General features: G+C 57.9%; 1 protein-coding gene across 4 annotated transcripts; it reads right to left on the bottom strand.

The window, feature by feature from the left end:
* Positions 1-2: 2 nt before the first annotated feature.
* On the bottom strand, positions 3-27213 carry SREBF1 (sterol regulatory element binding transcription factor 1). 4 transcript variants are annotated; one of them, XM_050763390.1, is made up of 20 exons: positions 26924-27189; positions 12188-12277; positions 8098-8529; positions 7553-7740; positions 7334-7468; positions 7031-7252; positions 6277-6391; positions 5714-5934; positions 5276-5477; positions 4979-5157; positions 4476-4737; positions 4226-4392; positions 3789-3957; positions 3152-3260; positions 2761-2870; positions 2543-2675; positions 2177-2342; positions 1487-1687; positions 1284-1395; positions 3-776 (listed from the first exon to the last, which is right to left on the bottom strand). In XM_050763390.1, the coding sequence occupies exons 1-20, from the start codon at positions 27012-27014 to the stop codon at positions 547-549; spliced, it is 3534 nt and encodes a 1177-aa protein (XP_050619347.1). In that variant the 5' UTR covers positions 27015-27189; the 3' UTR covers positions 3-546. The 4 variants fall into 4 exon arrangements, with proteins under 4 accessions (XP_050619347.1, XP_050619344.1, XP_050619345.1 ...); XM_050763387.1 differs by lacking the exon at positions 12188-12277 and having other exon boundaries at positions 26924-27213; XM_050763388.1 differs by lacking the exon at positions 12188-12277 and having other exon boundaries at positions 7559-7740; positions 26924-27213.
* Positions 27214-27882: the final 669 nt, after the last annotated feature.

Genomic DNA, 27882 nt, shown 5'->3' with positions numbered 1-27882 from the left:
GATTATAAATAATTTCATTTTTAATTCTCTGTACAAAACTTCTCAATCTATGAAAATAAAGTTTGCAAAAGGCAAAGTAGCACGGGAGCCTCAGGTCAGGAGGCTGAGCACGCTGACCTACACTATGTACACGTCTTCCCACGAGGGAGAGAGAGGCCTCTGGGGCTAGAGCCCCGCTTGCAGTCCGGGAAAGCCAAGTTGGCTTCCGTCAGCGCAGGGAAATGTACCCATCTCTTCCCTCTAAACAGGAGGAAAAAAGCCACTAAGGTGCCTGCAGAGCAAGGAGGGCCCCCCCGCCCCGAACAGCTCGGCTCCTGCAGTGCCCCGATCGGCCACCAGAGGTCAGCACCATCATGGCCGCCGGTATTAGGGTCCGGTTTGCGCCCCTCTGGCCTTCCACCCCGAAGGGACAGCGCAGCCGCGGGTGAACCGTGGAGGCCAGGGTCTCTCGCACTGCCTTCGGCCTTCAGGGCTTCGACACAGGACAGAAGCTGCACGGGACAGAATTGGCTAGAGACAGGGGTGCTGAGGCCGGGGATACGGGTTCTAGCTGGAAGTGACAGTGGTCCCACCGCCCAGGCGCATGAGCATCTGCTGACAGTCGTGCAGCAGCCGGCGATCGCCAAGCTTCTCGAGCGTGCGCGCCGCCTCAGCCAGCATGCCCACGCGCTGCCCGGGCGCCGACAGGAAGCCAGGGGGCAGGTAGCAGGAGGCCAGCAGCAAGGCCTCCGCGTGCTCCCGCCTCGTGGGCCGCGGCTCCAGCTCCGCCACCGCGCCTGCGCACACAAGGATGTGTCAGGGATGGGGCTCAGGCTGGCCACGCCCCCGCGGGAGCCCCGCCCACACACAAGCAAAGGCACCAGCCGCCCATACCTAGTATACCCATACCTAGTATACACGTCCCCCTCTCCCCACCCTAGTCTCAGCCCACACATAAAGTCCACAGACTGAGTCACGCACGTGTAGTCATATATCCCACAAATGACAGTTGCCCCACTGATTTCTTGTGAAAGGAATTGTCATCAGGTAACCACCAAGAAGATGCTTTTTTGTTTTTTTCCTTGAGATAGGGACTCTCCCTGTCACCCAGGCTCACTGCGGCCTCCAACTCCTGGGCTCAAGCTATCCTCCTGACTGGGCCTCCCAAAGTGCTAGGCGTGAGCCACTGTGCCAGGCCTGTCTGTCCCGTCTGACACACACGCAGCCTCCTTTGGTATCACACCCCATGTGCGCCCTTCCCTGCTGAGCAGACAGCACATCCCTGGTCAGCAGCTGCCCCTCACCTCCTTTGCCACCGGGGCCTGCCCGCCGCCTGAGACTGCGGTCGAGGAGTTGGTGTGTCCGTGTGGGGCTGGCCCCCGCCATCAGCCGGGCCGTGGCCTCATGTAGAAACACCTGGGGGCCAGGAGAGTGGAGGCTCAGGGCTGTCCCTCTCCACCACTGCCTGACTCCCCATCTTGAGGACAGGGAGCCATTGGGCACTCACCCTCCGCATGGCAGGCCGGAAGCTCTGTGCCAGCCGCCTCAAGCTGCTCAGGTCCCGTTGGAAGCCACGCAGCTCAAGGGCAGAAGCCTGAGGCCCGCTGCTGGTGCCCTGGGCTGCTGGGGCCGGGGCCGGGGGCTGCTGCTGCCGCCACAGGCTGGTGCGTACCACAAGGAGCAGGTCACACAGGAACAGCTGCACGGCCTGGGGGTGGCGGGCAGAGCAGGGTCACCAGGGCTGCAACTCTGGGAGGGGCAGGATGGGGGCCCGCGGTGCCAGGGGCCGGCTCCGGGCTGCACTGCCGAGGCACTGCACCCGCCTCACACACGTGCAATGCAACAGCAATGCACCGCGGGGCCGCCCGCCTCTCTTGGCCCCCACGCCCGCCACCAGCCCAGGAGCAGCTGTCCAGCCCTCCTGATGCAGGGCCTCCAAAGGGATCCTACCACACCATCCACCCCCATCCTCCCAGAATGGGGAAACTGAGGCCAGATAAGGGCAACCCCTCTCCTCTAGACAGAAGCCTTAGCCAAAAAGCAAGGACTGCTGGATCTCCTATCTGCTGGACCCCTCATCCTGTGCTGCTTGGGCTAACCCCATGGTCTTCTGCAGTCCCTGGGGCCTGGGGAGAAGGACCAGGGAATGGAAGGCTGAGTCCCCCAGCCCTGCCAGGCCCCTGGCCCCACCCCTCACCTTGTCAATGGAGCTGCTGGCTGGTGTGGTAGCCAGGCTGTCCTGCAGGTACCCACTGGCCTTCTCACAGATGGTCAGGCTGGCTGGACCAGACTCTGCCTTGGCACAGCCCAGCAGGGCCCGGGCAGCCTTGAAGGAGTGCAGAGCCGCCCTGGGCAGGGGTCTCCTGTTGGGACCAGGGCAGAAGAGTGCCAATCAGACCAGTCCACAAGCCCTGGCTGAGTGCCTCCCACTGCCCTGGCTCGAGTTCCCTGGGGATAAAAGGTGGTGACCCCTCCTGCACAAAGGCTGAGTGGAGGTACAGTGCCCAGGGGATGAGGGAGGCTGGGCCCAGGGCCAGGCAGGAGGAACCTGCCGTGCACTCACTCAGACTCCTGCAGCACCCGGGGCAGGTGCTCCACCAGTGGGCACAGCCGCTCAGCCGCCTCCTCGTCCCGCCGCAGCCAGTGGATCACCACAGCTGTCAGAGAGGCCCACCACTTGGCCACTGGGTCTATGCCTGCAAAAGAGGGAGGGTCCCCTGAACCCTCAGCCACGCTGCACGGGGACTGAGAAGGGAGCCAGGGCAGGGGCCGGGGGCTCACCGGTGGTGGTGGCCATGCTGGAACTGATGGAGAAGCTGCAGGCAGGAGCCCCCGCGGCATCAGAACAGCTGTTCAGCAGCTGCAGGTACCCGAGGGCATCCGAGAATTCCCTGTGGCAGGAGAGGGTTGGCTGTCGGGACAGATGGCAGGGGTCCTAGGAGGGTGCTGGCCCTCCCCACCTGCCCACTAGAGTACAGCCTGACCCCTGGCTCTGCAAACTGCCACTGTCTCCTCCCATAGGCTGGTGGGGAGAGGAAACCCAGAGAGGAACGAAGGGCGCATGGCACGCATGGTAGCCTAGCTCTGGCCCTCTCCGCAGGGTTGAGGACAGAGCTATTCCCAGAATCCTGCTGGAGGAGCCTTGCGTGGAGGAGGGCACAATGACACTTACTTGTCCCCATCAGCTGACCCAGGGCTGGGGTTGGGCTGGGTCACACAGTTCAGTGCTCGCTCCAAGAGATGTTCCCGGAATAGCTGAGTCACCTGGGCCAGGGGGTCCACTGTGGAGAAGAGGAGGTGAGTGGGGTGGGGAGCAGGGCCCCACCCTTTTCTCCAAGCTAAGGGCTTTTGCCTGGGTGGGCTGGGGCCACACTCAGGGTCACTGGGAAGTGCCGGCATGCCCCTGGGTGCAGCCCGTGCCAAGGACAGGGGAAAACAGGTGGACATAACTACGCCAGCACCAGCGTTGGCCAGGACAACACTGAGGCCTGCCCTACGCTGCTCCCAAAGGAAAACCGACTTGAGAAGGCACCACTGTTGGCTCCGCTTCCTTACTCCACAGCGGTGCTGCCTGGGGTCACCTCTCCAATCAGCCACCTGCCCTTCAATCCCTGCATGTGCTTCTGAAAGCCCCAGTGGGAACCGAGACTCACTCAGGCCTTTCCCTTCCTACAGCCCCCACATCAATAACCCATGGCAGGGAGAAGGACTGGGGTGGCCAGAGACAGCCAGAGATTCAGGCGACAAGGGACAGAACAGGAATGAGGACATGGGACAGGAGAGGGGACAGGGAAAGGGTAAGAGAGCACCTGGGTTACCAGCCAAGCTGTACAGGGTCTCCCGTGGGGTACTGAGCACGGCCCAGTCCCCATCCACGAAGAAACGGTGGCCCACGGGGTGGCAGAGCCACTGCATGGCAGGAGGCACAGAGCCACTCTGTGCCAGGCAGGCCTGGCGGGCACTGCTCAGGAAGAAGCGCTGTAGGGGAGGGAAATGGGCTGTCACAGTGGACACAGGCTGGGGCCAGACCCCAGGCTGAGCCCTAGCTTGGCCTGGATCCCCCTTGGTAACCACTGCAACATCCCGTGTAACTCTTACCCAGCGAGCCTCTGCAGAGAGCTGCAGGGATAAGCCCCCAGCCCCACCCCACCCCCCCGCCCCGCCCCACCCCCCCCCCCCCCCCCCCCCCCCCCCCCGCCCCGCCCCACCTCCCCCGCCCCGCCCCCCCCCCCCCCCCCCCACTCACTGTCAGAAAATGCAAGGTCCGTGGGAGACTGGTCTTCACTCTCAATGCAGCTGCCACATAGATCTCGGCCAGCGTTGCCACAGACACGGCATCCCCTGCACACTCTGCCAGGTTCAGGGCACTCAGCGCCAGGTTGGTGGCAGTGAGGTGCCCGCCTGTGTACTTCCCTGGAAGGCAAGCAGGCATGAGGCTGTGGGTGGAGCACAGGCAGCAGGGAGCACCTCGGAGCCCGCCCCACGCTCCATCCTACCCATGGTGTGCAGCTGGTGCAGCTTATGGTAGACCAGGGCTGCGTCTCGGGCACTGGCACGAGCATCCACCCGCAGAGAACAGTCCCGCTGCAGGCCCCCCGCCCGGCCTGCCAGCCAGCGGCCCACCCAGAGACGCTGCAGCAGGTGACGGATGAGGTTCCAGAGGAGGCTACAAGCCAGGTCCAGGTGGGAGGTGGGCAGGGGCCGGCCCAGTGCCCGCAGGGCCAGCCACAGCTGCTGGGCAGCCTGGGCAAAGTCCCCCTGTGGATGAGGGTTTTCCAGGTGAGAAAAGTGAGGTCAGAGCAGCTGCCCCACAGCTCAGAAGAGCCATCCGCAGCAGGCTCTGGGGGGGGCGGTGGGGGTCTGCGGATGCACGGCCAGGCACAGGGAGGACAGGACAGATTCATGGTGTGCACAGGGAGAGAGGAACAAGGGTTGACACCCAGCACCCTCCCAGCCTGGGGTCCCTGCCCTGCCCACTCTGCCAGGGGCAACCCCTTACCCGGGCCAGGTCCAGGTCAGCCTGCTTGCGATGCCTCCAGAAGTGCACGGCGGGGCCTGAGTGCGGCCGCGTGACTGGCTCACCGTAGACAAAGAGAAGCACCAAGGAGACCAGCACCAGCAGCCCATTGAGCAGCCAGACCACTGGGGGCAGCAGCCACTGGGCCCAGCCAGGGCCATCTATGAACAGAGGGAAAGCTGGGGACACAGCTCCCAGGAAATCCAGAGCCCCAAGTTCACAAGCCTGGGGGCTCCCCCAGAGCGTCCTCCCAAAGATGCCAGGGCTGGCCAGTCCCACCTCTACTCTCGGTGCCCAGCACGTTGCGCCCAGGGCTGTGGTAGACGCTGGTGATATCTGAGGGGCCAGGAAGCCCCCGGGCCCCCAGCAAGGAGGCCAAGGGGTTGCAGGACAGGCAGAGGAAGACGAGTGTGCACAGGGCCAGGCGGGAGCGGTCCAGCATGCCCCGGCTGTTCGGAGACGGCCGCTGCTCTGGCTTTGCCTGGTGGGGGTGGACAGGGTGGTGAGGGCAGAACCAGAGGGACCCCAGAGACCATGAGGCTGGGAAGGGGGGTCAGGATTCTGCCCACCTTACTGTGGGACCCCACATGGCTCCAGGCCTCAGTTATTCTGTCTATGAAATGGGAGGTAGGATCTGTTAGGGTCTTCCTGACCCTGTCCTGAGGTTCAGAGGATATGGCTGGGAGTGGGGAAGGGGGCACCGTGGCAGGGCCCAACCTTGCTGTCCTCGAAGACTGGGCTGTCAGGCTCCGAGTCACTGCCACTGCCACCACTGCCACTGCCCCTGCTGCCAAGGGACAAGGGGCTGCTCTGGAAGGGCGAGCCGGCATCCGAGGGGGGTGGGGTCAGTGTGTCCTCCACCTCAGTCTTCACGCCCTCCATGAGCACGTCTGTGTTCCCTTCACTGCCACAGGCCGACACCAGATCCTTCAGAGATTCTGTGGACCGAAAGGAACAGAGCCAGGAGTAAAGGTTGGATATGTGACCCCAACGAGAGCTTAGGCCCTTGGGGGTCTAGGGACTGCTGTAGCTCCTAAAGCTGGCCCAGGAAGCTTCGATGGGGCTGGGTTAGGGCCAAAGGGAGGCACCAGGGCTCTTTCAGGACCAGAGGTAACCAAGGGACTAGAGCTGAAGGCGGGGCTAGAGCCAAGGGTGAGGTAGGCGGGCCAGAGGGTGGGCCAGAACCAAGGGCAGGGTGGGGCTAGGGACAGGGGCAGGGCCGGGGGCGGCGCCAGGCTAGAGGAGACGCCCAACTGCAGCTCAGTAAAGCCAGGACTCACTGCTTTTGTGGACAGCAGTGCGCAGACTTAGGTTCTCCTGCTTGAGTTTCTGGTTGCTGTGTTGCAGAAAGCGAATGTAGTCGATGGCCTTGCGCAAAACAGCAGATTTATTCAGCTGCACAGTGTGGAAAGGAGGGGGAGAGCACAGGTGGCCCGTGAGGTCGGGGGTTGTGGGGTTGGGGGGCCCTACCAAGGGGTTGCGGAGCTGCTTTGCAACACTACTGCCTCAGGGCCTTTGCACTTGTTCCTTCTACCTGAAATGTTCCTCGCCTAGTAGCACCCACCTCCCAGGCCGAGCATCGGGTTAGGATGTAAGATGCAAAGAGCAGGGTCTGGCTAGCTGCTGCTGTGCCTGGTGCCGTCTCAGGGGGGCCTTCCCTGGCTACCACCAGGGGACCCTCATCATCCCTCTTCCTGCTTTCTCTGCAATGAGTCAAATGTGGTGGACTCGAGCACTTATTCATCCTGCCTACTGTCCATCTCCCCCACCAGAACATGGGCTCCTCTTTGAGGGACAGTTTTTGTCTGTCTGGTTCATTGCTGCATCCCCCATGCCTAGCACAGCCCCACCTTTATCGAAGAGGCCTACAAACCCGTTTAACTAGATAAACGAGGCTGGCCAGGCCTGGGGATGCTGAAGCCCAATTCCCTGCTTGTCCAGGCTCAGTCTCACTCCCTCTCTTCCTTCCAGTTGCCCCTGATCTGTTCCTTCCTCGGGACACCCCGGTCTGTGCCCCTGCAGGCCTCTCCACACCTTTGCCTCAGTGCCCACCACCAGATCCTTGAGCTCAATGATTTTGTCATTGATGGAGGAGCGGTATCGCTTCTCAATGGCGTTGTGGGCTGTGCGCTTCTCTCCACGGCTCTGAGCTGAGCCCGGGGCCTTGCTGCCAGCCGCCAGCCGGTTGATAGGTAGCTTGTCCGCATCTACAACCAGCGGGACTGTTGCCAAGATGGTTCCGCCACTCACCAGGGTCTGCAGGACCAGGCACATGTTACCAGGTGGGCATGTGTGTGTGCAGACCCCACTCCCTTATGCCCTGCCCACATCACCCACCGGCAAAGGCCCTGTCTGCACAGTGGTGCCGGAGACCAGGGGGCTGAGACCCGCTGCCTTCACAGTGGTTCCGTCTGTCTTCATGGCTGTCAGAAGCAGCGAGTCTGCCTTGATGAAGTGGGGCTGCAGCAGGACCTGAGGGTGGGAGAGGGCTTGGCCGTAAGCTGTGTGGCTGGGCCAGGGGCCGTGCCCTCCCCAACCCCTGGCCAGACCCCTCACCGGGACCTGCTGGATCTGCGAGGTCACAGTGGTCGTTGCAGGGGCTGCCGTGGGGGCAGCTGTGACTGTCAGTAGCCGCTGAGGTGCCACACTCTGGACCTGGGTGTGCAAGGAGATGGGCGGGACCCCTGGCGGGGAAGCCAGTGGCAGGCCAGGCAGCGGCTGCTGGGTGCTCCCAGGAGGGCTCCCTGCAGAAATAAAGCCTGGGGCTGCAGGCACAGACTGCCCTCTCCCACTTTCTACCTGCTCTTCAGGTCTCTATCACCAACTGGCCTTGGATGAGTCATTGCCCCATGTGGCTTCCTATGGATAGTCCCTGCCTGGGCCCTGATGCAAATGCACTGGCTTCAAGGCAGGCCTCCAGTCTGAGGTTGCGCCTACCCTGAGCACACCAGGACTGCTAGTAACACGGTGTCTCAAGCGCAGAGTGGAGCCCCAGTTTCTAAAGCCTGCACAGACCTCTACTCACATCACAGCGGAAGCTTCTTCCTGTGCTCCTGGGAGTCCCACCCCAGGTGTCCCCTCCCACCACACATCCCCCTTACCTGTAGAGAAGCCTCCCGGAGGGCTGGGGTAGCCTAACACGGGGGTGGAGCTGAACTGTGGTGGGGCTGGGGCTGGGAAGCTCTGTGGCAGGAGGGCCCCTGGCAGGGGCTGCGGGGTGGGGGTCTGCAGGATGCTCAATGGCACTGACTCTTCCTTGATACCAGGCCCAGGGGAGAAAGTGGGCACGGACGGGTACATCTTCAATGGAGTGGGTGCAGGCTGGGGAGGGGACAGGGGTGAGGGCGCTGCCTTCGGCCCGCTCAGGAAGTCTTCAAGAGAGGAGCTCAGTGTGGTAGGAGGTGGAGACAAGCTGCCTGGGGAGCTGGTATCGGGGCTGGCAGGGTCTGTGCCCCCTGCCCCACTCCCAGCATAGGGCGGGTCAAACAGGCCAGGGAAGTCACTGTCTTGGTTGTTGATAAGCTGGAGCATGTCTGTGAAAAGGAGAAGAGGATGTGTGAGCGAGGCAGAGACTGACCCCCAAACAGGGTATCGCATACATCCAAACACAACCCTATTTGCACAACCCTTGTCGGCACACAGCTGTGTGTGTGGGCAATGCCACCAGAACAGAAAGCCACCCACAGGAGCTGGTGTTCCCGACACACAGCCATTTCGCAAGCACCTGTGCTGTCTCGAGCAATGCCTGCTGCTGCGAGTGCGTCACAACACCTGGACAAAGTGGGCACCACAAGCCTCACAGTCTTGCCCCACAGCTAGGCTGGGAGGCTGGGGCTGAGCCCAGGGTCGGGCCCAAGACTGCAGACTTCAGAGCCTAAGCTCTTCCCACCACCCAGTATTTGCTCAACTATCTGGCAAGATCCTTAGTCCACAGCAAACAGCAGGCTCACATTCATTCACTCATTGACTCATTCGATGAACATGTGCTGAGTGCCCACACTATGCCAGGCACTGTTCCTGGCTGTGAATAAGAAAAATCCCTGCCTAGAACCGGGCAACTTCCTGGGGAGCTGGGAATGTCCTGTATCTTCATGTGGATGGTGGTAAACTTTTACTCCTGTCTTCATGGGGCATGCATTCAAGACATCCACCTCTGAGTCCCCACACACACACACACACACACACACACACACACTCTCATACACACACTCACACACACTTATACACACATACACACCTACATACACACACTCATAGACACACTCATACACACACGCATACACACCTACACACACACACTCATACACACACATACACATACACACTCATACACACACTCATACACACACATACACACTCATACACTCATACACACACATACACATACACACATACACACACATACACACATACACACACAGACATACACACACTCATACACATATACACACTCATACACACACTCATACACACATACACACACACATACACACATACACATACACACACAGACACATACACACTCATACACACACATACACACACTCATACACACACTTATACACACACCTACACACATACACTCATACACACACTCATACACACACACACACACACACACACACACACACACACACACATACACATACACACACAGACACATACACACTCATACACACACATACACACACTCATACACACACTTATACACACACACACCTACACACATACACTCATAGACACACTCATAGACACGCACACTCATACACACACACTTATATACACACACACCTACACACATACACACACTCATAGACACACACTCATACACACACACGTCCACACTGCACTGTGGACTCAGACCAGCTTCCAAGCATTTGCCCATGAGGTGACCAACCCTTCTAGACAGCTCTCCTGCCCTCTCCACAGTCCATCAGCCCCCACCCCACACAGAACAAAACGAATCCAGAGGCCCAGGTGCAGCCTTCCCTGGCCCCACTGGGGCCTGTTTCTCAATGTGTGAAACGGGGGCATGTCTCCGTCCACAGATCCAGCAGCTCCAGTCTTTGGGACGGAGATGGGGATAGGGAGGGAGGAGTAGCTTAGGGCAAGTGGGAAACAGGACAGAGGGGGTCTTCATATAGGAGCGATGGACCCTACACCCCACCATGGGATACTCCTGGTCTCATCCTAAAAGGCTCCCCCAGCAGGATCCTCTGGGCACTGAACTTGACAAAGCAACTTGGAAACTGCTGAGGAGTGGGTGATTTTCCCCTCCCCTCAGTTCACAGGGGGAAGAGGGGCAGAGAGAGAGGCAGGATTGCCTTGAGGCCCTGAAGAAGTGGTGGGATCCTCTGTGACCAAGGACCAACTGTGCAGCCTGGGCCCACTCTTCCTAGGGCAGCGCAGGATCTCCAAAGAGAATGGCGACAGGGAAGTCCCCCAAGAGAATCCCAGATCAGAGCAGGGTCCTCATCCACGCTGGAAGGACTCTAAGGGCGGGGGCCCGTGTCAGAAGGGTGGGTCTGGGCCAAAAGCCAGGCCCCCTGTGGGGCTACCCACATTGATGGAGCCAGGCTAGGCCGCTAATCCTCACCCACAGCTGAGAGGGCGGTGTGATCACTGGCCCCATTCTACACATGAAGAAACTGAGCTGTAGAGAGGTGACTTACTGGCCTAAGTTCTTACAGAGTCTGAGACTCAACTGAGTCCAGACCCTACTTGACTCCAATGCCCCAACCACTGGCCACTACCCTAGACTACCTCAAAAGATTAGCTCACCTCATCTGGGAGGCAAGAAAAGACACTGAGGTTCAGGAAGGACCACAAGCAGCCCAGGAGCATGCAGTGGGGTTCAAACCCAGGTCTACAAAATCCTGAATCTGTTGTCTCTGTGCCTTTTCTTGCCCCACCAAGAAGCCAAGAGCCAGGCTGCTATCACCAACCCATTACTCAGTGGAACAGACCAAGGCTTAGGGCCAAGCCAGCTGCTGGCCACATGGCCAACCAGTGTGTCTCTGTATAGAGTTCTGGGCTCAAGTCCAGGCTTTGCCTGCAGCCAAGTAGCCTCAAGACCCAGGCCTGGCCACTCAGGGCTTTGATTTCATCTCTGTAAAAGCAAGTGCTGTCTGTCCTGACTCCTTCCTCCTCATACAGACTGGGACATACTCCCACCTCAGCCCCGCCTGGCCATGGGCCTTCTCCCCCAGCTGGCGCCTGGCAGCCTATCTGGCTCAGCCCAGGGCCCTCTAACCCACTCGCGGTGGCACCCACTGTGCAGAATGCTCTGTAAGACCATGGGGACCTCCAGTGCTGTCAGGATCCCCAGCCTGAGCTCCCAGCCCTGCCCACCACTAGCTTGAAGTGGAGCCTGAACCAACAGCCTCCTCTCACTGGCCCCAGTTTTCTCATCTGTACAACAGAAAGATTAAACCCTTTTTGGTAGGGCTGCCCGAGGCTTTGCTTAGCAGGCAGCTGGCACAGAGTGGAGACCCAGCATCGCCTACTGACAGGTACCCAGGCAGGCAAGTTACTGCAGGAGGGGAAATTTCCTAGAGCGGTTTGCAGAATAGGATGGGGTGGCAGCCCCAGTCTCCCTGGCTTTTCAAGTAGAAACTCTCCTGGTTTGTGGACGCTCCAGGTCACAAGTCATCAAGTCATAATGGACTTTCAACTGCAGGGTTTCCCACCCCTTTACCCCAGTCCTTGTGAGCCTCTTTGATAGATGGGGGAAACTGAGGCCTGAAAGAAAAACTGACAATTTTGACAATCTAGGGCTCCCACTGTCTGCCTGAAGAGTCTAAGATGCCCACAGTAGGCAGGGGTGCCGAACAGGGCAGGCGCTGTAGCCGACAGGGACAACGGGCCCTCCTCCCTGCTTCCTCCTGGTCCTGTCCCAAAGCGGGTGCAGGGAATGTAGAGAAGGCCACCCTCTCCCTCCAAACCCTCTTAGGTCGGGATGCTGCTGTCGGGTCTCTAAGCAAACCCTTCCCCTTGAGTTGCAGGGGGCACTAATTTGATAGGGGGTAGCCCCCCACTTCCCCAGTGAGTAACTGTCACACCTTCTCCCTCAGGAAGGGGATCTTTCCTGCTCAAGTTCCGTAGCCCCCGTGCCTGCCCACCCCGGGAGAACCTGCAGGAGACGGAGGCATTGTATAAAGGGCTGGGGCCGGGGGGAGCCTCCAAAAATACCTTCGAACGTGCAATCCATGGCTCCGCGATCTGCGCCCGCCCTTGGGGCGTCCAGGCGGCTGGCCCTACCCCTCCCCGCGCCGACTTCACCTGTCAAGGCGCGGCGGAGTTTTGAAGCCGTTGAGCGCTGCGGTGCGCCCGCCCCGCCCCGCCCCCAGCCCCGCCCCGCCTGCAGGTCCCGCCCCACCCCGCCCCTCGGGGCTGCGGGCCGGGCATGGGGTGAGCGCGCGCGGCCAATCAGAGGCCGCGCTGCCGCCTCGCTAGGGCCCCGCCCCGGCCCCCGCCCCACCTCCCCACGGCGGCGGGGGCTCGGGTTTCACCCCGCGGCGCTGAATGGGGCTGGGGTTACTAGCGGACGTCCGCCTTTAACCCGCTCGGCGCCAGCGTCTGCCGGGGTTACTGGCGGTCACTGGCCCTCAGCTCCCGCCCCCTTCGTTAAAGGGTCAAAGCAGAGAGGTCCTGTCCCAACACACCAGAACTCTGTGTTGGAAATCACTGGTTCGCTGGCACCCTGAGCGAGCCTTAACCACTCCAACCCTCAGTTTACTCCTCCAGAAACAGGACACTCATTATCTCCCTGGTGTCCAATGGTAGAAGGGAGATAATTTGGGTGCAGCACTTAGTATGCAAGAAGCGCTTAATTAAGGCCAAGGGCTGCCGAGTGGTGGCTGTGGCGGGTGCATGGACCTCCCCCTTCTAGGGCAGCCCCAGGAAGGGGCCACCCCTCACCGCAGCGGGGCTGATGGTCTGGGATGAGGCCACTCCTGAAAACAGGTCACTTCCGGGGAAACTGAGGCCCAGACATAGGAGCTTCCTGACTGCAGCACCGATGTCCCTTTGCCGGTGGGTGAAGTCTGCCCCTCCCCCTCGAAGCCTCACAACTCAGCAGTCACTAGGTGAATCCCGACCCCCTTATTCATTATAGGACCCTGGCAGGCCAGGAAGGGATGCAGTCCCTAGGACAGAAGATGGGTAAGGAAGGGGTGACAGGCTCTGGGGCTCTTTTGAGGAGGTGCCTGGGCCCGTCTTCCCTCTTTTGTTAAAGGTAAAAGTTACACACACACACACAAATGATCAGAGCCTGGTCAGATGATTTTGTAGCCAAGTAGACCACCAGCAAAGCCTGCCTTTGCCCCAACCTGCAGGCCAGCGCCTCTGCCCGGCCCCCGCCCCAGTTGGCTGCAACCTGGGAGGGTGCCTGAACCCTGGGCAGACGCAGCGACTCAGCAGTCCGTTGGGGGCTGGGGTCCCTGTGGCCTCAACCTTGCTCTCTTTTCAGGACCCTAAGCAAGAAAACCCAGCCATTCTCTCGCACCCTGTGCTCGCGGCCGTCCAGTCCAGGCCCTTATTTCCCAGCTTTGGGAGGTTCAAGGACAACAGACGGCCTCTCTAGCATGGCCCAACCCTCCCCTCAGCTTGTGGGTGTTTCCTCACCCCCAAAACAAAACAGCATTGCTCTTGGCAAAGGCTCTGACCTGAGTGACTTCAGACAGGGAAGCGTCCTCGACCAAAAAGCATGCTGAGAGCTGAACTCCAGGCATGAGTTCCCCATGGCCTCCCAGCCTGGTTCTTTCATTACTTTACTCCCCAGTTTCTGAGCCCAGAATGTGGTGGCACCAACAAGCAGATACTAGCCTGAGACAGCAGGGCCAGGGCCACCCCGAAGCCTGTCCCCTCCCCTTACCCATCTTGGCTTTACCACGTATTCCTCCTGCCTCTTATTGGTGTCTTTATTTGTCTCATCTTCCTGCTCTAACCCCCTCCCATCCCACTGAGGAAGTGGGGTGGGAGAGGGCGGTTGCTCTCTGAGCCCCAGGGGCAGCAGAGTCATTAAAGGCTCTGGTGGGGGTGGGGGGACCTTCCAAGAGGAGGGAGCTTGACCTGAGAACAGAGGGTTGGCCCTTGGGCAGAGGGCACAGACTAAGCTAAGATGCCCCAAGGGCTTGGGTGCCACGAGCCATGGCCAGCCTCTGAAACTCAAGGCCTGGCCAAACCCTGGCTCAGTCTCCCCTGGGGCTGATCTGCGGGCCAATTTCTTTCTTTTTGAGACAGAGTCTGGCTCTGTCACCCAGGCTGGAGTGCAGTGGTTCGATCTCAGCTCACTGCAACCTCCGCCTCCTGAGTTCAAGTGACTCTCCTGCCTCCGCCTCCTGAGTAGCTGGGATTACAGGTGTGCGCCACCACACCTGTAATGAAATGTAATTTTTGTATTTTTAGTAGACACAGGGTTTCACCTTGTTGGCCAGGATGGTCTCGAACTTCTGACCTCAGGTGATCCTCCCGCCTCGGCCTCCCAACATGCTGGGATTACAGGTGTGAGCCACTGCACCCAGCCTGCTGGCCGATTTCTGTGAAAGCTGGTCACCAAGTTAAGACTGAAAAAGGAAACTCTAGAGCCAGCCCTGCAGCCTCTCTCAGAGACACACCTCAGCGGGCTATCTGGGGCTACATGCCAGGGCCTGCTCTTTCTTCAGCCCCTCACTGGCTGTGTGATGGGGACAGTCCACTGCTCCTCTCTGAGCTCCCACACCTATGGTCTCCACAGGTGGGAATTCTGGGAGAGCAAGTGTGTAAAACATCCATCACTCAACAGTCTCAACAAAGGTTAGTTGTCTCTACAGCAATTAGAATGGTTTAGAACTGGAAAGTCAGGTCGTGAGTTGCCTGATACTTGCAGTATTCACGTTGGAGCTCCATTACCATTTGATTGAGACACTTTTTCGTTTTTTTTGTTGTTGTTTGTTTTTTAAGGGGAGTTAACAGGGCCAGTCTAGAGTAGGGCAGCTGAGGCACCCTGGGTTCACAATTTAAGGAAGAGCCTCTCTTGCCTCCCCTAGTCCCTGCCCTGGAAGCTGGGAGAGCTGGTCTCTAGAGGCTCACTGTGGCACCCAAATTGCGGCCCACCCACGGGTGAAGCACGCTTCCCCATGAACACTGAGAAGGCCCTTCTGGTTCCCACACACGTTCTGAACACAGGAAGGAAGAGGAGGCACAGACTCTGGGCCATGGTGGTCCCATCTGCTCCCTCGTTCACCTTCCCCAGGCTTGTGAAGCCCTGCCACCCCCTTCCCAAACCTGGGTTCCTCCTCTTCCCTCTTCTTCCTCTCCTGCCCTGATTCTATCAGGACCCAACAGGAAACCTGAACCCCCACCTGGCATCCCTCCCCAGTTCTACCTTCAAACCTCTCTCTGAAGGCAGATGCGGGCGCTCTTTAATGACTCTGGCCAGTGTATTCTGTGAGGCCACGAGGGAAATCCTGGGCAGGCCTCATAGCATGCGCTTGCAGGGCCCAGCTCTGACCAGCACAGAAGCCTACAACTCACACAAGGCCTTGAACCCCAAACAACCTCCTGGAAGAGGAAGTTCTCCACCTGCCCCCACGGCCTTGTCCACAGAACCCAGATCCATCTCTCTGACAATATCTGCTGTGTGCCAGTCCTGTGCCAGGCACTGGGGCCATTGTAGATAAGGTGGTCAGGGCAGCCCACCTTAGGAGATGACATCTGAAAGGAAGCCTGAATGAAATGAGGGAGTGGGCCAGAAGGGAGGGCAGAAGAAACAGTGTGTGCAAAGGCCCTGAGGTGGGCATGGGCAGGACAGGAGGAGCAGAGGCAGTGAGGGGGTGGAGGCCAGGATGGCCACCAAGGAGCTGGGATTCCAACTCAGGTTGGTCTGTCATCTGAGCCAAGGACCCCAATTCTCCAGGGAATGGGTGGGACAGGTATTTGCAAATTGATCCCTGCACTGCAGATCACAAAGCTGCACCAACTGTGAAGAAGGGTCAGCCACGGGGGAGGACGAGGCACAGTGGCTCGTGGGATTGCAGAGCACACCCTCTCTGCCTGCTAATGGAGGTGGCAGGGTGGGGATGGGTGCCCACCATCCCTCCAGGGAGCTGGGCTGCACCCTGCCTGCTGTTCTGCTCCCACCAGGCACCTCCTTGATCCTCCTAACTGAAGTCGGCGGTTCTCGTGTTTTCAGCTGGTTGTGTATCCAGCAGGGGCACAGGCTGCCCTTTGTGCGCTCAGGTGCCCCAGGGGCACAAGTGTGTGCCGGCTCTTCCAGGAATGGGACGCGCCCATGGCTGGAGCCCCAGGTGCACCTGGGCGCAGGTCCTCTTGAGGAAACTAAGGCTCAGACGGAGCCCTTGTGCCCAAAGTCCCACAACTGCCATGTGAAGAATCTGGGACGCAAACCCCATTCTGCAGACCCCAGAGCCTGCCCTTCAGCCCCAGCCTACCAGGGACAGCAGCGAGCCCCAACTCTGGCCTGCCTCTGCCCTGACCAGCTGTCCTCATTTGTCGCAGTTCAGTGAGTGTGTGTAGAGTGCAAGGACAGAGAGGACAACATGAAGCTCTTTAAGGCTCAGCTCCGGCACTGCCTCCTCCCGGAGGCTTCCTAACTACCACCCTCCCCACCCTCCCCCCGACCCCGAGATCCATCCACCTCCCCTGCCAAATTAGAGGTTGGGTCTCAGCTGGGGGCCCCTCCTGGCAGGGCCTGAACCAGCTGTGACCCCAGCCTCCCCCAGCACAGGGCTGACCACAGCAGGGACCCCAGTCAAAGGCCATGCCAACTCCAGCCATGGCTTCCTCCACCCTCGTCTGCCTCCGCCCCCATCCCCTAACTGGTATCTCCCTGGGCCTCCTTTTCCCTGCCTGCTTTCTGAACACCGCACGCTATTGGAGGCCAGGCTGTTCCCTCCACCAGGAAGACCCTTTCCACCTGGAGAATTCCTGTTCCTCCATCAAAACTTGCTGTGACGCCACCTCACATTCTTTCCTCGTCTGTGCCCCTCCACACGCCAGCTCCCAACACGATGACCGTCCGACCCTGTAAACCTCACAGCCATGCTTCCTCCTCCCCACTGGGCTCTTCCCAGAGCTACAGGTGTGCAGAATCGCCCTCAACAGAACCTGTGAGATGGCGATTACATGTGATGCTGGTCGGCACCAATTCAGACACCTTGTCTGAGAGGTGGCCCAGGGCACATACTTATCACCTACAGCTGAAAAACAATCCATGGGCCTGATGCAGTGGCAATTCTGGGAGTAGCCCCTGCTGTTGGGCACCTGTTCTCAGTCAAAATGGCAGTGCTTGCCCGGGCGCGGTGGCTTAAGCCTGTAATCCCAGCACTTTGGGAGGCCGAGACGGGCGGATCACGAGGTCAGGAGATCGAGACCATCCTGGCTAACACGGTGAAACCCCGTCTCTACTAAAAAATACAAAAAACTAGCCGGGCGAGGTGGCGGGCGCCTGTAGTCCCATCTACTCGGGAGGCTGAGGCAGGAGAATGGCGTGAACCCGGGAGGCGGAGCTTGCAGTGAGCTGAGATCCGGCCACTGCACTCCAGCCCGGGCAACAGAGCGAGACCCCGTCTCGAAAAAAAAAAAAAAAAAAATTGGCAGTGCTAAGGTTTGGCGTGGTGGCTCATGCCTGTAATCACAGCACTTTGGGAGGCTGAGAGAGGCAGATCACTTGAGCTCAGGAGACCAGCCTGGGCAATATAGCAAGACCCCAGCTCTACAAAAAGTTTTAAAAATAGCTGGGCATGGTGGCATGAGCCTGTAGTCTCAGTTACTCTGGAGGCTGAAGTGGGAGGATCCTTTCAGCCCGGGAGTTCAACATTGCAGCAACCTGTGATTGTGCCATGGTATTCCAGCCTGGGTGACAGAGCAAGACCCTGTCTCTGAAAACACAGGCTCACACCAGTAATCCCAACACTTTGGGAGGCCGAGGCACGCAGATCACGAGGTCAGGAGATTGAAACCATCCTGGCCAACATGGTGAAATCCAACCTCTACTAAAAATACAAAAATCAGCTGGGTGTGGTGGTACGTGCCTATAGTCCCAGCTACTTGGGAGGCTGAGGGAGGAGAATCGCTTGAACCCAGGAGGCGGAGGTTGCAGTGAGCCGAGATCATGCCACTGCACTCCAGCCTGGCAACAGAACCAGACTCCATCTCAAAAAAAAAAAAAAAAAAAAAAAAATATATATATATATATATATATATATATATTTCTCCCTCTTGGATTGTTTCTCTGCAGCTTGTTTTAAAGCTCACATGAAGGCAGCAAGACATTTTCGAGCTGCCGGGCTTCAGTCTGGAAAAGATAAAGCCCTTTACAACCTCCCCTACAATGTATTCCCTTTCCTTCTAGCATCACCGGCACTGGGTGATGGTCGTTGTCTTTTATGTACTTTTGGTGGCTTTGCTTAGTCCCAAGGCTGTGACTAGAACTTTGAAGGTGCTTTTGCTCACATTTCCAAGGCCGCCTTGATGTGTTTTGCACAGAAACCACCATCTGTGGCCAGATGGCCACTCTGCCCCTCCTCCCGCAGCCAGAAGCACTGCTTCCTCAGCAGGTTCTTTTTGTTTGTTTGTTTTGAGACAGGGCCTCACTATGTTGCCCAGGCTGGAGTGCAGTCTTACGATCATGGCTTACTGCAGCCTCGACCTCCTGGGCTCAAGCAATCCTCCAGCCTTAGCCTCAGCCTCCTGAGTAGCTGGGACAACAGGCACGCTCCACCATGCCAAGCTATTTTTTTTAGTTTGGGTCTCACAATGTTGCCCAGGCTGGTCTTGAACTCCTGGACTCAAGAGATCCTCCTGCCTCAGTCTCCCAAAGTGCTGGGATTACAGGCGTGAGCCACTGTGCCCAGCATCAATTATCTTCCATGGAAACCAAGGATAGGGTGCTTGTTCCCCGTGGCGGGTGGGGGTTCCCCACTGGCCTAGTCAGCCCCATCCTGTCTCTCACCAACTCCAGACCACCACATGGTAGATGCTCAGAACTTAGAACCATAGCCTGGTACATCCTAGAAACTTCCAGCACAGGCTCCTTGGGTAATTGCTGCTAACATTTGTTGAGCTAAACCTATCGGGCGCCAGGTACTGGTTAAGTGCTCTAAATGGTGATTTGTTTGTTTGTTTGATTTAGAGACAGGGCCTTGCTATGTTGCCCAGGCTAGTCTTGAACTTCCGGCCTCAAGCAATCCTCCAACCTCAGCCTCTAAAGTCAATAAGATTATAGGCGTGAGCCACTGCATCTGGCTAAATGCTGATAACAACACTAACTGGCATTGGTTAGGGCCTACTATGTGCCATGCACTGCTTAAGCCTTCACTCATCAGATCCCCACAATTCCAAGAAACTGGTTTTAGTACTGCTCCCTTTACATTGTTAAGAACCTGGGCCAGGCGCGGTGGCTCACGTCTGTAATCCTAGCACTTTGGGAGGCTGAGGTGGGCGGATCATGAGGTCAGGAGATGGAGACCATCCTGGCTAACACGGTGAAACCCCGTCTCTACTAAAAATACAAAAAATTAGCCGGGCTTAGTGGCGGGCACCTGTAGTCCCAGCTACTCAGGAGGCTGAGGCAAGAGAATGGCATGAACCTGGGAGACGGAGCTTGCAGTGAGCCGAGATCGTGCCACTGCACTCCAGCCTGGGTGACACAGCAAGACTCCGTCTCAAAAAAAAAAAAGAACCTGAAGGTTCTTGGACTTGTCCAAGGTCATACAGTAGGGCTGCTTGTGAAGACCCCTGATCCCAGCCTTCTAGCTGCAGGGAGCACAGGGACCCCAGAGCCTGGCAGGGGCAGCATGCAGAGGCAAGGCCTGCTGGGAGACAGCTGCAGGGACAGGGAGTCACTTAGGAAAGGAACTCAAACAGGGTTTGGGGTAGGCCACAAATTCCCCCTAGGGGGATGGACCCCTATCCCTGTCCCACCTCCCACAGCAGGGGACCCACACCTGGAGCCAGTCTCAATGGCTCCCTGTCCTTTCACCCCTGAGCCAGTTAAGGCTCTCCCCACCTTACCCCTGACATACACAGCAGCCCCTGTGGAGCACATGGTGCAGGCTGTCACACACTGTCAGTGCCCAGGGTCAAAGGGCATGTCCACATGGCCCATGGCTGCTAGGAGACAAGGTCAGAGGCACTTCCTCTGGCCAGCCTCGGCTCCACTTGTCAGCAAGCAAAGTCCAGATCCCAGGCCTCTACTGGCAGTGACTTCTGCCCAGAGCTGACCGGGTCACTCAAGATGTTTGTGTCCAGCTAGGTGAATGTTGGGCAGAAGGTAACTCCCAGCCACCTGCCCACTGACTCCTTGGACCCACTCCCAGCACCCTCCTCTCCATCCCCCCAACCCTGTCCCTTCAGATGCATTAGGGCTGAACCCCTGGGGGCTCAAAGCCAGCAAATCCTATAGCCTCCATCTCCTGCTTTTCAGGGGAGGCCCCCACAGTTCAGAGAGGACAGGACACTTTCCCTAGGAGACACAGCAATGCGTGGTCGCACTGGGAGGGCTTTCTGCTGCCCTGGGGTTAGCTGGATGCCAAGAGGCATGGGAAGGGGAACATGTCTGATAGGAGAGACTCCCTCAGGCTCCACCCCTGAGGGGCCCTCAACATGGGGATGAGGGAGAGGAGGCACCGTACCAGAGCAGGCTGTGCCTGAGGTGCGGGTTCTGGATAAATGGGCAATATCACAGGAGGGGCATGTTTGGCAATCCTTGCAAGTCTTGAATGCGACACTGAGACAAGGGAACTGTTTTTTTTTTTTTTTTTTGAGTCAGAGTCTTGCTCTGTGGCCCAGGCTGGAGTGCAGTGGTGTGATCTCAGTTCACTGCAAGCTCCGCCTCCTGGGTTCACACGATTCTCCTGCCTCAGCCTCCCGAGTAGCTGGGACTACAGGTGCCTACCACCACGCCTGGCTAATTTTTTGTATTTTTAGTAGAGACGGGGTTTCATCATGCTAGCCAGGATGGTCTCGATCTCCTGACTTCGTGATCCGCTGCCTCGGCCTCTCAAAAGTGCTGGGATTACAGGTGTGAGCCACCGCACCCAGCCGAGACAAGGGAACTTTATCTCGGAGCACTGGGGAGCCATGAATGGTTGGAGACCAGGGGAGTTCAGTGCTGTGAGCTGGGGCAGTGACCAGTCTAGAGCTGTGTTTTCTAAGGAGTGCCAGTGCTTGGTGGGACTAGGGAGAGAAGTGGGGTGTGAAATATCCTGGGGAGAGGTATGGTGTGGGAGAGCGGGCCCCCAGTGTGCCCTACTAGGGCTGGCCTGGACCCAGCAAACAGCCAGACACATGACTAGAAGCAAGGGCCTGTCGTGGCTGGGCTGGGCATGCTGGGAGGGACATCAGGGCGGGAGAACTCTGAGAACGGACTACTCAGGGTACGGAGACACCCAGAAGGGCTTTCTGGGAAGCAGCCTCTGACCGGGCTTGGCAGACATCTGGGGTCCGACAGACAAAGACCAGACATGACGGGGTCCAGGCAGAGGAAACAGACCCCCGAGGCCCCCTTCCAGGCTCTCGGCCAGAACTCTGTTTCCATCTGCCTCTTCTGCACTCATAAGCTTGTGCAAAATCAGATCAATTAATCCTCAGCAGGGAGGTGAAGACTGCCACAGGCTTAATAATAATCCCCAACACAGGTACAGGGCCACTCTCCCAATCCATCCTCCCCCGACTGCCGCAAGGTACTCTGAGGTGCAGGACGAGACAGGCTCACCTGAGGTCTCGGTGCAGAGGCAGGACTCAAACCCAGGGGCACTCTACAGCCAGGGCAGTGCCTTCACCCACAGACGCAAGGACTCACGGAGGCCGCTCCATCCCCAAATCCATTCACAAGAGTTTGGCCATGGCAGGCAGCAGGACCGGATGGGGCCCAAGGCCCTTCGCTGGTTCACCAGGGCTGGTTCCCAGTCTGATGACTCAAACATTGCTCTGGACTGGCATGGGGAGGTAGTCACATAGCCCCTGATCCCTCTGTAACCCACCTCCAGGCCCCCAGAGTAGCCCCATGTGGAGCAGCCCCCCGAACCCCTCATCCCCATTCTTTTTTTTTTTTTTTTTTTGAGACGGAGTCTCGCTCTGTCGCCCAGGCTGGAGTGCAGTGGCTGGATCTCAGGTCACTGCAAGCTCCGCCTCTCGGGTTCACGCCATTCTCCTGCCTCAGCCTCCTGAGTAGCTGGGACTACAGGTGCCTGCCACCTCACCGGCGAATTTTTTTGTATTTTTAGTAGAGACAGTGTTTCACCGTGTTAACTAGGATGGTCTCGATCTCCTGACCTCGTGATCCGCCCACCTCGGCCTCCCAAAGTGCTGGGATTACAGGCTTGAGCCACCACGCCCAGCCTCATCCCCATTCTTAGGAGCCCAGTGATTAAGAGCTTAAGAGCTAGGCTCTGGAGTCCACAGCCTGGGTTTGAATCCTGGCTCTGCCATCATCTGGCTGTGTGATCTCAGGCAAGTCACTTAACCTCTCTGGTCCTCGAGGCCATCATCTTCATCATATGTCTACCTACTTGGGGTTGTCAGGGGATTAAGTGGGATCATCAACACAGTGTCTGGAGCACAGTAAGTACTCAATTAGTGTTTTCTGTTCACATTACAATCCTCCACCTGAGCAGCCAGAGGGAGCTGAAGCTCAGCGTGCCCCTGCTCTGACCCCCGGCCATCCCCACATCCAGCCCAGCTCTGCACTCTGGCACTCAAGGCTGTCCTGGCCCCCTCTTATCCCTCATGTCTCTCAAGGGACCTGGCATTTCCACCCCCAAATCTTCAGACCTTATCAAACCTGCTAAGCTCCACACCTGGTAGAAGAAGCTTCAAAAGCAGGCTCAACCTCTGACCAGCAATTCCCCTCCCAGAACCTCATCCTAGGAACACAGTGAAGATCTGGGCAAAGACTGGCCTCAGTGTCCACTGCAGCACAGTTTATAAAGATAAAACAACCTAGGTGCCCATTGACAGGGGATCAGGTGGGTAAATGAAGGAACCTGACTGTCATCTGGCTGATGACATGGAACCAAGCAGAATCCAATCAGCTGTGAACCAATGGACCCTATTTTAATTTATAAAAATGCAGATCCTGGCCAGGCACGGTGGCTCGTGCCTGTAATCCCAGCACTTTGGGAGGCCGAGGCAGGCAGATCACCTGAGGTTGGGAGTTCGAGATCAGTCTGACCAACATGGAGAAACCTAGTCTCTACTAAAAATACAAAATTAACTAGGTGTGGTGGTGCATGCCTGTAATCCCAGCTACTGGGGAGGCCGAGGCAGGAGAATCATGTGAACCTGGGAGGCGGACGTTGCAGTGAGCTGAGATCATGCCATTGCACTCCAGCCTGGGCAACAGGAGCGAAACTCGGTCTCAAAAAAAAAAAAAAAAAAAAAATGCAGATCTGGCCTGGCACGGTGGCTCACGCCTGTAACCCCAGCACTTTGGGAGGCCGAGGTGGGCAGATCACGAGGTCAGGAGATTGAGACCATCCTGGCTAACATGGTGAAACCCCGTCTCTACTAAAAATACAAAAAATTAGCTGGGCATGGTGGCGGGCACCTGTAGTCCCAGCTACTCGGGAGGCTGAGGCAAGAGAATGGCATGAACCTGGGAGACGGAGCTTGCAGTGAGCCGAGATCACACCACTGCACTCCAGCCTGGGTGAAAGAGCGAGACTCCGTCTCAAATAAAAACAAACCCCCCAAAAAAAACAGATCCATAGCTGCCTGGGGCTGGGAGCAGGAACGGGAAGTGACTAAACAAGCATGAGGGATCTCACTGTGAGATAAAAATGTTCTACAGCTAGTAATGGTCACACAACTCAGAAAGTTAACTAAAAATCATTGAACGATATACTTAAAATTGATAAATTTTGTGATACATAAAGTACATCTCAATAAAGTTGTTTTAAAAAATTGATGAAGCCGGGTGCGGTGGCTCAAGCCTGTAATCCCAGCACTTTGGGAGGCCAAGACGGGCGGATCACGAGGTCAGGAGATCGAGACCATCCTGGCTAATATGGTGAAACCCCATCTCCACTAAAAATACAAAAAACTAGCCGGGCGAGGTGGTGGGCGCCTGTAGTCCCAGCTACTCGGGAGGCTGAGGCAGGAGAATGGCGTAAACCTGGGAGGCGGAGCTTGCAGTGAGCTGAGATCCGGCCACTGCACTCCAGCCTGGGCGACAAAGCGAGACTCCGTCTCAAAAAAAAAAAAACAAAAAAAACAAAACAAAAAAACTGATGAAGGCTGGGCATGGTTGCTTACTCCTGTAATCCCAGCACTTTTGAGAGGCCAAGGTGGGCAGATCACCTGAGCTCAGGAGTTCGAGACCAGCCTGGCCAACATGGTGAAACCCCATCTCTACTAAAAATACAAAAATTAACCAGGCGTGATGGCACACGACTGTAATCCCGGCTACCTGGGAGCTGGAGAATCTCTTGGACCTGGGAGGCAGAGGTTGCAGTGAGCTGAGATCATGCCACTGCACTCCAGCCTGGGCAAAAGAGTGAGACCCTGTCTCCAAAAAAAAAAAAAGTCTATGAAGAGTGTGCAGCCATTCCCCAAACACACACACACACACACAGACAGAGAGAGAGAGAGAAAAAAAAAGAGAGAAGAAAAGCTCTTTCACATAATTAGCAGAGCTTATCTCTGGGTGGTAGGTTTAAAGTTTTTTTTTTTTTTTTTGAGACAGAATCTCACTCTGTCACCCAGGCTGAGTGCAATGGCACGGTTATAGCTCACTGCAGCCTCTAAATCCAGGCTCAAGCAATCCTCCCACTTCAGCCTCCAGAGTAGCTGAGACTATAGGCACGTGTCACCCACACCCAGCTAATTTTTTATTTTTGTAGAGACAGGATTTTGTCATGTTGCCCAGGCTGGTCTCAAACTCCCGCACACAAGTCATCCTCTTGCCTCGACTTCCCAAAGTGCTGCGATTATAGGCGTGAGCCACCACCCCTGGTCTAAAGATTTTATTTTCTTCTTTTTGCTCACTTGTGCTTTCTAATTTTTCTACACTGAAAAAAAAGATGTGTAATTGGGAAGAAAAACAGGAAGTTTGAATAAAAACTGAAAAATCCTCTACTGAAGTGGGTAAAGCTGAGGCTTGCCTAGTGAGAAGGGGCTGCCCCCACTCTCTCATAGACTAGACCTTGGGCCACATGGCTGCCCATGCCTGGCCTTTGGGTCTGGAGAGGAAGTGTTTTTATTCATGAGTCAGTAAGAAAGGTCTGTTTCAGACCTGTGGCCCAGACCCGATTCTGTTGTCCAACTTGCCCATGAAGGGAAGGTTTGCATCCTCATTTTTCTGGAGGTGGAAACTAAGGTTCAGAGGGTGAGAGGGCTTGAGCAGGATGATAAAGGAAATGAGGAGTGTCCAGGTTCAACCTCTGACCCCAAAGCCCATGTCCTCCTGGCTTGGTCACGTTGCCTCTTGGACTACACTCACTGGGCCGAGGGATGTGGAACTGGTAGTTAAGCCCAGATCTCCCTAGGGCTTGGGATTTCAGGGTTCATCACTCCAGAGGGCAGTGAAGGACAACCCCTCATGCCAGGGATAGGGGAGGCTGTTTTGGAAAAGCCTCACAATCAGGGCCTCTCCTCTGGGGTCCTCCCCTAGCCCAGCCCCAGTGGGAAGGGCTGGGAAGCTCCTGGGGCAGGCAACCAGCTGGGTGATCTGCAAGGCTGCAGTAGGGCAGGAGTGGGGGTGGCATAGATGTATCTATTTTGCCAACCCCAGGGTGGCCACGGGTTCCATGGACATGTCCATTCAGGCTGTGAGTCTAGGCATCTTGTTCCTGCGACCTTGGCCTCAGTTTCCTCATCAACCGAGTGCAACTTAGCCAGTGTTGTTAAAACTCCTGCACAGAAACCATGGAGGCAGTTTGCTAGGGGCTTCCTTTTGCTCTGTCTACAAAATGGAAGCAACGGGCCTCCTAATTGGCACTTGGTGCCACCGTTGGCCCCTTCTCATCACAGCCAGAGTGGCGCTCCAAAGATGGAAGCCGGTGCCACTGTCCTGCTCCGCCCTTTCCCTGGCCGACCAAGTCGGTTCGCGTCCTCCTCCTCCCTGACCTCACTCCCTTGCAAGCTTCTAACTCCTCACACTTAGGCCCTGCCTCGAGGCCTTTGCCCTTCCCTTGCCGTGGCCTGGAAAACATCTTTCCCTGCTGGTCCTGGGGGTGACCCTCAGGTCTCAGCCTAGAAGTCCTTCACTGCTCTGCCCAAAGTTGCCACATCCCTGCCCTGCCCTCCCCGCCAGCCTCGCTCCACCCAAGGTGCAACTAAATACCCGTTTGGTTTCCTGGGGGATTTTTGTGTTCCCGAAAGAGGGGGTGCCCAGGTCTGTCTGTGCCTAAGACGGGGCCTGGGATGTCAGTGAATGAGTGCGGAGGCGATTCCCGTCGCAGACCTGGTGAACCCCACCAGAGGCGGGGGAAGGGCGCGAGGCAGCGCCAGTGCGCATGCGTAAGAGCTCCGACGCTGAGCTGAACTCTCGGGCCGGAGGGAATGACCGTGAGTAACCTCGCAATTACGTCACGGCTGGGGCTGGGGCGGAGCTTCGGCGACGCCCGGGTCCCCAGCTCCAGCCGTGGCCACCACAGGGCTGAAGAGTCACCGGTCGGGCGGCACCCGGCCTGGGACGCGTAGGGGCGCACGTGTCCCGGCCCGGAGTCGCCAAGGGACCCCGGCCCGGCCCAAGAGCCCTCACCTCCGAGCGCGCGGCCCGAGACGCTAGGGCGGGAACCAGGGAGGCTCGGCTAGGCCCGGGACACCGAGGCGCACGGCACGCAGCTCAGAGACGCCGGGAAGTCCAGCGCGAGCACAGCACGGAGCTGGCGCCCGCGGGGGAGACAAAGGACAGGGAGGCACCTGCGCGCCCCCCACTCGCGTCACCCGGCGCGGCTTCGAGCCCTGCCCGCCCTGACGCACCTTCGATGTCGGTCAGCAGCGCCGCGTCCAGATCGCACGGCCCGCCCAGCGCCTGCTCCAAAGCCGCCTCGCTGAAGGGCGGCTCGTCCATGGCGCAGCCGCCTCCTCCGGGAGGCCCGCCGGGCCCGCCGCCTCGTACGGTCCTTCCCAGGGAGCGCCGCCGCGGCCCCGGCTCGCAGTTGCCGCCGCCGCTCCGCGCGTTTGTGTCCTGCCCTGGCCTCGGAGGCGGCCCGGCGCCCGCGAAAAGTTCCACGGAAACTGGGTTCCCCCTGCTGCGGCTCCGCTGGGCGGTCGAGGCGGAGGCGGGGCCTTTCGGGGAAGCCCCGCCCTCCCAGATAGACGGCCCCGCCCCACCTTGAAAGAAGCGGGGGACCCCTGATCCCCGGTCTGCGCCACAAATCTCCCCTCAGCCGGCCCCTCCTCCAGAGCGCCCTCCAGTCATTCATTTTATCCAGCCTCGCGCACAATGGCAGCGGCTTCTGGCCGGCTGCTGCGGGAACGCGGGCAAGCCAAGCCCCCTCTCTGGTCCTCTGTTTCTCCAGCACCAAGCAAGAGAGCTGAGTGGAAGCCCCAGGCCTGGGCCCATCCCAAACCTCATTTCCTCACTTCCTAGATTTGACTCTTTACCACAGGACAGGGCAGGATCCAAGTTATAGGGGTCTCAGGCCTGCTGTGTTGTGAGCAGGCCTGATGTAACTGCTGGGCCAGTTACATCACTCTGCCTCAATTTTCCTCATTTGTAACATTGGCCTAATGATGCTTCCTCACGGGTTGGCTGGGAGGCTAGTGACAATGTGGAGGGGAGCATGACCTGTGAGATCAGCCTGCCCCCTCTCTGCAAAAAAACCCAGAAGATTGGCCTCTTGAGGACAGCAGTGGCCAAAGAAAGAGGCTGGAATTTCCTATCGTCTTCATTTGGTTTCCTCCCAGATCCAGCTGTAGGGATAGGATACCAGTGG

The sequence above is a fragment of the Macaca thibetana genome, chromosome 16 (assembly GCF_024542745.1).
Source record: "Macaca thibetana thibetana isolate TM-01 chromosome 16, ASM2454274v1, whole genome shotgun sequence".
Taxonomy (NCBI): Eukaryota; Metazoa; Chordata; class Mammalia; order Primates; family Cercopithecidae; genus Macaca; species Macaca thibetana.
Note: the sequence above shows the minus strand (reverse complement) of the source record. Positions and strands in the feature narration are given on the sequence as shown.